The following is a 10,000-nucleotide window of genomic DNA, read 5'->3' as shown; positions in this document are numbered from 1 at the left end:
GATGAATCACATGAATCGGTGTTATTGACCCCTGATTGACCCCTTGTGTTCTCACTCGCTGCAGTTGATGGTGACGTCCTCCGGCTGGATGCGCTTCTTCAGTTTGCCCATCTTCGGATGCTCTCCTCTCCCGCGGAACAGACCCGGAGGCTCCAGCTTAAAGTTCCCAATTTTCTCGCGGTGTCCGTCCAGCAGACAGTAGCCGTACTCCTCGATCAGCCGATTGGCTTCCTCCTTCAGGACCTGATTGAAACACATCAAGAGTCCTGCTGCACTTACTACTAGCTACAGCTTACACACTACTAACTCTTTCCCCGCCAAACACGGAATTTTCCGTTATTTGTGAGAAAACGCTTCCCAGCCAAAAACTGAATTTTCTGTGTTTTCACTGTCAGACGCTAGGGGGCGCTATTACGTATCTCCTGAATGAGTACTGAATCTCCTGATCAAAACACACGCCAGTAAAGCAGAGTTCACACTGCCCGATTTTAGCCTCCTTTCTTTTTCTAAGCAGACAGACTTTATTTATTTATTTTTATTGACATACAGACATGCAAACCATAATAGTGCATTAATTGACAATCAAGCAATAACATAATCCTGGAAGTCAAATAAAAGTGTAGAAATGTATAGGGGTGTATGTGGGTGAGTGTAGGTATAAGTGTGTGTGTGTATTCATGAGCAAAATTACCATTTTCCTATTTATTATATTATCACTACCATCACTTCAGTCAGTGTCCTTTTTTTCTCGTTGTTATATTTATCATTGTCACCACTTTCAATGGATCAATTCATTTTAGATAGTATGATAATATAAGACAACCCTTGCCCCACATTTTTTCAGTCCCTTTACTTTTTTTTTATCCTCGTTTTTGACTCGCGGGCAGGTTTTGCGAAATCGACGACAAATGCCCGAAATCACCCATAGGATTCCGATAAGCTGTTCATTATAAATTAGGTTTGATTCGAAAGCTTACGAACTCAATTCATCCCGTGGAAACCGTTTTGAAATCGGACAATGTGTATACCCATTGGATTCCGATAAGCCGTTCTGAAGCTTAAAGTAGGGGCGAGCTGGGCATCGCCATCTTGCGACCGAGTCATCTCGAGTCACTCCCGGATAACAGAAAATGGGCAAAGAGGCGGAATGTGGGCGGAGCTTAGGTGACGCGATGACTATAGGCAGCGGATAAATGGCTATCCACCCATCACTCAAAGTGGCCACGCCCTTAATTATGCAGAACTTTAAGGCTTTATATAATGTAAACAAATGAGTTAATGTAAACAAAAAATGAAGGGCAAAATTAGCCGAATAGCCAAAAAACACAATTTGTCCCAGACTGTAAACATGTTTTATTCTGCTGTAAAGTTGGGCATTTTAACATGAGCTCAATGAGATTCTGCTCCTTCTGGAGCCGCTCTAGTGGCCAGTGGAGGAACTGCAGTTTACATTACTACAGTATCGGCTTCTGGAGCCGCTCTAGTGGCCAGTGGAGGAACTGCAGTTTACATTACTTCCGTATTAGCTTCAAGAGAGATCGCGGGAGGAGCCACTTGGTGAAAACAACCATGAAAAACATCTGCGAAGCCTCTGATCAACTCTAGTTTTCCCAGAAGTATGCATTAGTTACACTTGTACCCGATAAAGCACATACTAGTGGATATGCAGACTTTACGCCTAGGCCTGTCACGATAGTCAATTTATCGTCCAGCAAAATGTGTTATCGTGACAGGCCTATTTATGCCCCGGTTTAAGAACTGCCTTCCGCAACCCAAAGATGCACCACGCACCTGCTTCTCCTCCTTCGTCATGTTCTTACGCTCCTCCGACTTCTCCACGAAATATTTGTGTATGTGGCTGAAGTCACACTTGGAGAGCGTCTTTATCAGCTTCCGCTCTTCTTTAGTCATTTCCTGCAGACAAATCAATTCAAGAACGGCGTTTAAGTTCACCGGGGGTGTAAAAAACACAATCTACTGAAAACTACGGCTACCACTACACATATTTACAATTTAAAAACACGCTGGAGTTAAAGCACACAAGATCAAATTTAAACTGCACTTGAGAGTTAAAGGGACAGTTCACACAAATTTTAATTCTATCATTGAACAAGTGAACAACAAAAAGTCTCCTAAAAAACAGAATCGATTCCGAGCTGAAATGAGTCAATCAATACAATTCAACTCATTAGCATAATGTCCGCCTCTGGTTGTGATTGGCTGCACAGCGTCTCTTAGCCCCGCCCTCACTCACTGTAGCTAATGCCCTCTTCTGGTCCTGATTGGCTGAGCAGCGTCTCTTAGCCCCGCCCTCACTCACTGTAGTTAATGCCCTCCTCTGGTCCTGATTGGCTGAGCAGCGTGTCTTAGCCCCGCCCCCTCAGACTGTAGTTAATGCCCTCCTCTGGTTCTGATTGGCTGAGCAGCGTCTCTTAGCCCCACCCTCACTCACTGTAGTTATTGCCCTCCTCTGGTCCTGATTGGCTGAGCAGCGTCTCTTAGCCCCGCCCTGACTCACTGAATTTTAGCGGCATCTAGTGGTAAGGTTGTGAACCGCATGCTGTAGGACATTCTGAAATGAGCTTTAAAAGAGTTGTTGTTCTCTGACCTCCCTCCAGTCGGTGAAGAAGTTGTTCTGAAACGCTTCTTTACTGGTGTATTCATGCTCCAGCATCTTGGCGTAGAAAGTGGCGATTTCCTCAGTGGCCAGACTGAGTTTCACCGGCTGCCCTGAGAACAGAACACAAACAGCGTATATACCCCAATATAACACGAGGGTTTGTGTCCTAAAAACAGGCTGAAAAATAGGGGGTGGTCTTATATTCGCGATATTGACAAAATCACATATCTATTAAACTGACGATAGCAAGGTGGCGACAAACATATGAGACAGTTAAACAACATCACACAACCAAGAGTGTGTTTTCCTGAACACCATCACTACTGAAAATGACACTGATTTCATATGACCGCTCCATAAACTATTAATTAACATTAAGGCACTTACATTTTAGATGCAATATTGACTGTTTTTGTTCTGTTTCAGCAGCGAAAATAGATCCAACCATCAGAACCGTAACGCATCTCACAACAACAGTGTGTGTGTGTTACTGAATGATTCAGTGTTTGAATGAATCGGTTGAATCAATGATTCAATGACCTGTTCGTAAACGACTGCCTCAATCTTGAATGAATCAGCCGTTTGAATGAATCGTTTGGATGAATCGACTCAATGACTCACTCATTAAGACTCACCTGCTGCCCCCTACTGGAGGTTTAGTTTCATGTTTAAACATACTTTCTAAAATGTCTTATTTATCCAAAAATACAAATTTCATAACATTATTTAATGCAGTTGTAATTTTTCAATGTAAATTATTTAATTCGATTGGTAACAGCCCTATAGTGTCTTATTTTAAATTCTTAAATTTGATCTATATATTCAATTAAAATAAGCTTAGGGGTAAAAATGCCCTTTATAAAAGGTTAACATTTCACAAACATGCAGATTTCAATATGCCAAAACTGATTGAACACTGGTGAGAATATAGCTTCAGATTAAATCATATTTACAACACAAAAAAAAAAAAAAAAAAAAAAACTTTTTTTTTCCGGACAAGCACATGAACATGCTTAATGTCGAGCCCTGTAATGAATGGTGTTAAAAATTGTGTTTTTCCCCCCAAAAAATAAGTCTGGAAAATGTGGTCGTCTTATATTCAGGGTCGTATTATATTTGGGTATATATACGGTACTTTCCTGTTTATCACTGCGACTCGGCTTCGAAACGATCTGTGTGAATGAAGCAGACTGGACTGATGTGCTGTTAGTCACATGACGTGTTTACCATCATAATAAAAGGGCACGTTATCGGGCAGCGGCTCATATTCCGGAGCAAAATACGGCCCTCGATGCTCAAGACGGCTCCACTTCTGACTGTCCGATGATTTGCCTTCTTCCCACCTGAACATTAATCGCAGATCACAACACAATAAACAAAGCACACAAATATGAACATTAGCAGTGAATACAGTCTGCAAACGCAACCTCAAACATTAATAACATGCTATGCAAGTTTAATAAGTGTGTAAAAATGGACCATTTATTAAGATACAATATAGAATTATTGATAAATTAATTATCGGAAAACAGATTTGCACATTTTTTAAATGAATTGAAATAACTTCTATTCAATTATTTTTAAATAATATAAAAATAGCATTACGTTAATATTTAGTCTCACACTGATTAATTATTTATTCATAAATATTGGGGAAATGATTTTAATGACCGTTTAAATTAAGAAAATGAATGAATATTTATTTAAATGAATTTTGCAAACATTAATACATTTTATGCAAGTTTATAAATGTATAACATTTATTAAGATAAAATTAATAATTATTGCTTATTGATAAATTAGTTAATCGGAAACCGGATTTGCACATTTTAAAAATGAATTGAAATATTAAATTATTAAATTATTGTAAAATAATATAGTCTCCCACTGATTAATGTGTGAGTTAATAAAGCAATGCAATACACAATTGTACATAATCTGTTTAAAGTGAACAAATAATTAAGATTTTAAGATTAAGAATGTATTAATTATTTATTGTTTACATTGATTAAATAAGATTCATAATAATGATAATTTATTAAAAAGAATTCTGCAAATTCAACTTCAAACATTAATACATTTTATGCAAGTTTAATAAATGTGTAAAAACAGCTGATCAATAAGAGCTCAAAGCAATGCAATATACATTTCCACATAAAGATTTATATTTATTAATTATATTGATTATTTATTCATAAATATTGGGGAAATTATTTTAATGACAATTAAGAAATGTATTGATTAAAGTTATTAAGATAAAATTAATAATTATTGCTTACTGATAAATTAGTTGGCAAAAAGCGGATATGCACATTTAAAAAAATTATTGAAATATTAAATTCTATTAAAATATAAAAATTACATAATTTTAAAATATTTTAAGTTCATATTTAATAAATGGTTCCTCACCGATTAATATGAGTTCATAAAGCAATGCAATACACACTTCTACATAATCATGCATGTTTAAATGTATTAAGTAATTCATTCATTTAAATTACCATTAATACATGTTAAATTTAAATATTATTAAATACTATCTTAAAATACATTTTAAGTTAATATTTAATAAACAGCACATTAGTATGAGCTCAGAGCAATGCATACAATTCCACATAATCATTAAATGAGACATTATTTAAGGAGTTATATAAAATGAATTACTTTTTTAAAAATTTTAAAAATATATATTATTAAAATACCATATTAATATCAAATATTTAAGTCTAACATATTATTGAGGCCCTAAAGCAATGCAATACACACTTCTACATAATCATGTTTAAATTATTGATTAAAAATAAATGCAAATGACAATTTATTTAAATGTATTATTTTATTTATTATAATTATTAATATAATACAATGCTAATATTTAGCAAACGGCCTTGTTAAAGCTGCAATACACCATCCTTTATAATTATCTGTGTAAAGTTTTTTTTTTTATTATTGCAAAATTAACAAAAAATGCAATACATACAAGAAATATAAACATCTTTCAAATCAAAAAGTATGTAACAAGTCCAAATCTATTGAACAATAAACCTAAAAGAAAAGGAAGCAGAGAGAAGAGAAGAAAAAGAAAAGAAAGAGGGCAAAAATGAAGAAAGAAGTATTAAGAAAGAATATTAATATCTGTGTGAAGTTCTTCATAACCTTTCAACTGATGTTGTGTTTCCGTGGCAATAACGCGCATGCGCAGAAGTGATCTCCTTCTGACAGGCGCGGATTTCGTGAACTGACCTGAGATCTGCTGCGGCTCGAGCATAATGTCTGGCAGAGCACACGAGCGAAGCGGATTTATTACGACATGCTGAGATATAAACGAACCGTGAAATAACGCACAGACATCTGTTCATTCCCCGCAAGATTAGCGCACCGCTAACATGTGCTCGCTTACGCATGCGCACTTACGTCACTTACGTCTGTGTGTGTGTCACGTGTGCGAGTCCGACCGGCGGCATCCGCGCCATAACAACAGTTCCGGTAGCTAAGGTTTTTATACACAAGTGCTAAGTTGTCTGTTTAACCTTTCTTTATTATTATTTTATTTTTTGTGTGTAAAGATCTGAAATGTTATTTAGATACCGTCTTTTCTTCCAGCAATGTTTAAGCTTTAAAGTCCTCTATGCGGTGCACAAAGTACAACATTTATACCTTTTTAGAATGTAAAAAAAAAAAATGTAAAAAAGGCATTGGTATCTTTTTCTCTGCCTCACTCTCTTGAACCTAATTTACTTTAAATTTCATGTCACCCCTGGCTCAGTGTTGTTTTTTTTATATATATAGTTTTAATTATTTTTATTGTTTTGTTCCGTTCCTTTTACTACCTCTGTCTATTGTTTATATTTGTTTTTCTTGTTGTTGCTAAATTCTTTTTTTTTAACTGTAACTATTTGCAGTTGGGTGCGTCACTTTATTTTTAATTTACATTTTAATTAATTTAAATAATTGCATTAGTCCAGTCTCACATTGGTCTATTTTTTTATTTCCTATATTCAGAATGAACTTCCGTGTTTTATACAGTAATCTCAGGAGCTGATGAAAGGAAAGGTTGAAGACTACCTGAAGGAGAGCAGTGAGTGCACATACCACTTCCACTTATCAGAATCCTCGTCCTTCTTGTCCGCTTTCTTCCCCTTTTCCTTCTTCTCCTCCTCGCCGGCGTCTCCTTCCTTCTTGATCTTTTTACTCTTCTCTGGTTTGTCGTTTTCAGAACTTTGCTTCTTCCTCTTCTTCCCAGACGGCTCATCTTTATCTGGCTCATCTTTCACTCGCCTCTTCTTGAGTTTGGTGGGTGAAGTGACCCGTGGGCCATCCGGCTCCTGCTTTATTGACACGGAAGAGACACGGAGAACGGGTTCCTAGAAAGTTCCCAGAACAGACATCCGTATGTCCCAGTAAAACGCAGAACGCTGGGACGTTAGGACGCCTGTTCTGGGAATGTTCTGTGTTTTACTGGGACGTTAGGACGCCTGTTCTGGGAACGTTCTGTGTTTTACTGGGACGTTAGGACGCCTGTTCTGGGAACGTTCTGTGTTTTACTGGGACGTTAGGACGCCTGTTCTGGGAACGTTCTGTGTTTTACTGGGACGTTAGGATGCCTGTTCTGAGAACGTTCTGTGTTTTACTGGGACGTTAGGATGCCTGTTCTGAGAACGTTCTGTGTTTTACTGGGACGTTAGGATGCCTGTTCTGAGAACGTTCTGTGTTTTACTGGGACGTTAGGATGCCTGTTCTGGGAACGTTCTGTGTTTTACTGGGACGTTAGGACGCCTGTTCTGGGAACGTTCTGTGTTTTACTGGGACGTTAGGATGCCTGTTCTGAGAACGTTCTGTGTTTTACTGGGACGTTAGGATGCCTGTTCTGAGAACGTTCTGTGTTTTACTGGGACGTTAGGATGCCTGTTCTGGGAACGTTCTGTGTTTTACTGGGACGTTAGGATGCCTGTTCTGGGAACGTTCTGTGTTTTACTGGGACGTTAGGATGCCTGTTCTGGGAACGTTCTGTGTTTTACTGGGACGTTAGGATGCCTGTTCTGAGAACGTTCTGTGTTTTACTGGGACGTTAGGATGCCTGTTCTGAGAACGTTCTGTGTTTTACTGGGACGTTAGGATGCCTGTTCTGAGAACGTTCTGTGTTTTACTGGGACGTTAGGATGCCTGTTCTGAGAACGTTCTGTGTTTTACTGGGACGTTAGGATGCCTGTTCTGGGAACGTTCTGTGTTTACTGGGACGTTAGGACGCCTATTCTGGGAACGTTCTGTGTTTTACTGGGACGTTAGGACGCCTGTTCTGGGAACGTTCTGTGTTTTACTGGGACGTTAGGACGCCTGTTCTGGGAACGTTCTGTGTTTACTGGGACGTTAGGACGCCTGTTCTGGGAACGTTCTGTGTTTACTGGGACGTTAGGACGCCTGTTCTGGAAACGTTCTGTGTTTTACTGGGACATTAGGACGCCTGTTCTGGAAACGTTCTGTGTTTACTGGGACGTTAGGACGCCTGTTCTGGGAACGTTCTGTGTTTACTGGGACATTAGGACGCCTGTTCTGGAAACGTTCTGTGTTTACTGGGACGTTAGGACGCCTGTTCCGGGAACGTTCTGTGTTTTACTGGGACGTTAGGACGCCTGTTCTGGGAACGTTCTGTGTTTTACTGGGACGTTAGGACGCCTGTTCTGAGAATGTTCTGTGTTTACTGGGACGTTAGGACGCCTGTTCTGAGAATGTTCTGTGTTTACTGGGACGTTGGGACGCCTGTTCTGAGAACGTTCTGTGTTTTACTGGGACGTTAGGACGCCTGTTCTGGGAACGTTCTGTGTTTTACTGGGACGTTAGGACGCCTGTTCTGGGAACGTTCTGTGTTTTACTGGGACGTTAGGACGCCTGTTCTGAGAATGTTCTGTGTTTTACTGGGACGTTGGGACGCCTGTTCTGGGAACGTTCTGTGTTTTACTGGGACGTTAGGACGCCTGTTCTGGGAACGTTCTGTGTTTTACTGGGACGTTAGGACGCCTGTTCTGAGAATGTTCTGTGTTTACTGGGACGTTAGGACGCCTGTTCTGAGAATGTTCTGTGTTTTACTGGGACGTTAGGACGCCTGTTCTGGGAACGTTCTGTGTTTTACTGGGACGTTAGGACGCCTGTTCTGAGAATGTTCTGTGTTTTACTGGGACGTTAGGACGCCTGTTCTGGGAACGTTCTGTGTTTACTGGGACGTTAGGACGCCTGTTCTGGGAACGTTCTGTGTTTACTGGGACGTTAGGACGCCTGTTCTGGGAACGTTCTGTGTTTACTGGGACGTTAGGACGCCTGTTCTGGGAACGTTCTGTGTTTTACTGGGACGTTAGGACGCCTGTTCTGGGAACGTTCTGTGTTTTACTGGGACGTTAGGACGCCTGTTCTGGGAACGTTCTGTGCTTTACTGGGACGTTAGGACGCCTGTTCTGGGAATGTTCTGTGTTTACTGGGACGTTAGGACGCCTGTTCTGGAAACGTTCTGTGTTTTACTGGGACGTTAGGACGCCTGTTCTGGAAACGTTCTGTGTTTACTGGGACGTTAGGACGCCTGTTCTGGGAACGTTCTGTGTTTTACTGGGACATTAGGACGCCTATTCTGGGAACGTTCTGTGTTTACTGGGACGTTAGGACGCCTGTTCTGGAAACGTTCTGTGCTTTACTGGGACATTAGGACGCCTGTTCTGGGAACGTTCTGTGTTTTACTGGGACGTTACGACGCCTGTTCTGGGAACGTTCTGTGTTTTACTGGGACGTTAGGACGCCTGTTCTGGAAACGTTCTGTGTTTACTGGGACGTTAGGACGCCTATTCTGGGAACGTTCTGTGTTTACTGGGACGTTAGGACGCCTATTCTGGGAACGTTCTGTGTTTACTGGGACGTTACGACGCCTGTTCTGGAAACGTTCTGTGTTTTACTGGGACGTTAGGACGCCTGTTCTGGGAACGTTCTGTGTTTACTGGGACGTTAGGACGCCTGTTCTGGGAACGTTCTGTGTTTACTGGGACGTTAGGACGCCTGTTCTGGGAACGTTCTGTGTTTACTGGGACATTAGGACGCCTGTTCTGGAAACGTTCTGTGTTTTACTGGGACGTTAGGACGCCTATTCTGGGAACGTTCTGTGTTTACTGGGACGTTACGACGCCTGTTCTGGAAACGTTCTGTGTTTTACTGGGACGTTAGGACGCCTATTCTGGGAACGTTCTGTGTTTACTGGGACGTTAGGACGCCTGTTCTGGGAACGTTCTGTGTTTTACTGGGACGTTAGGACGCCTGTTCTCGGAACGTTGTGTTTACTGGGACGTTAGGACGCCTATTCTGGGAACGTTCTGTGTTTACTGGGACGTTACGACGCCTGTTCTG

At 40.4% G+C, this 10,000-nt stretch overlaps 1 protein-coding gene across 4 annotated transcripts in view; it reads right to left on the bottom strand.

Moving 5' to 3' along the window:
* Positions 1–10,000, bottom strand: part of top1mt (DNA topoisomerase I mitochondrial) — a 25,785-nt gene that overhangs the window by 12,492 nt on the left and 3,293 nt on the right. For 2 of the 4 annotated variants that reach the window (XM_067434507.1, XM_067434506.1), the window contains 5 exons: positions 6,713–6,948; positions 3,848–3,963; positions 2,609–2,730; positions 1,792–1,914; positions 56–243 (listed from right to left, as the gene is read on the bottom strand). In XM_067434507.1, the coding sequence (XP_067290608.1) occupies positions 56–243; positions 1,792–1,914; positions 2,609–2,730; positions 3,848–3,963; positions 6,713–6,948 (785 nt within the window). Of the gene's footprint in view, positions 1–55; positions 244–1,791; positions 1,915–2,608; positions 2,731–3,847; positions 3,964–5,776; positions 6,035–6,712; positions 6,949–10,000 lie in introns of those variants that run through there. The other 2 variants (XM_067434508.1, XM_067434509.1) reach the window with 2 other exon arrangements.

Source organism: Pseudorasbora parva, chromosome 24, assembly GCF_024679245.1.
Source record: "Pseudorasbora parva isolate DD20220531a chromosome 24, ASM2467924v1, whole genome shotgun sequence".
In the NCBI taxonomy this organism is placed as follows: Eukaryota; Metazoa; Chordata; class Actinopteri; order Cypriniformes; family Gobionidae; genus Pseudorasbora; species Pseudorasbora parva.
The sequence above is the reverse complement of the archived record's forward strand: the minus strand, read 5'-3'. Positions and strand labels throughout refer to the sequence as shown.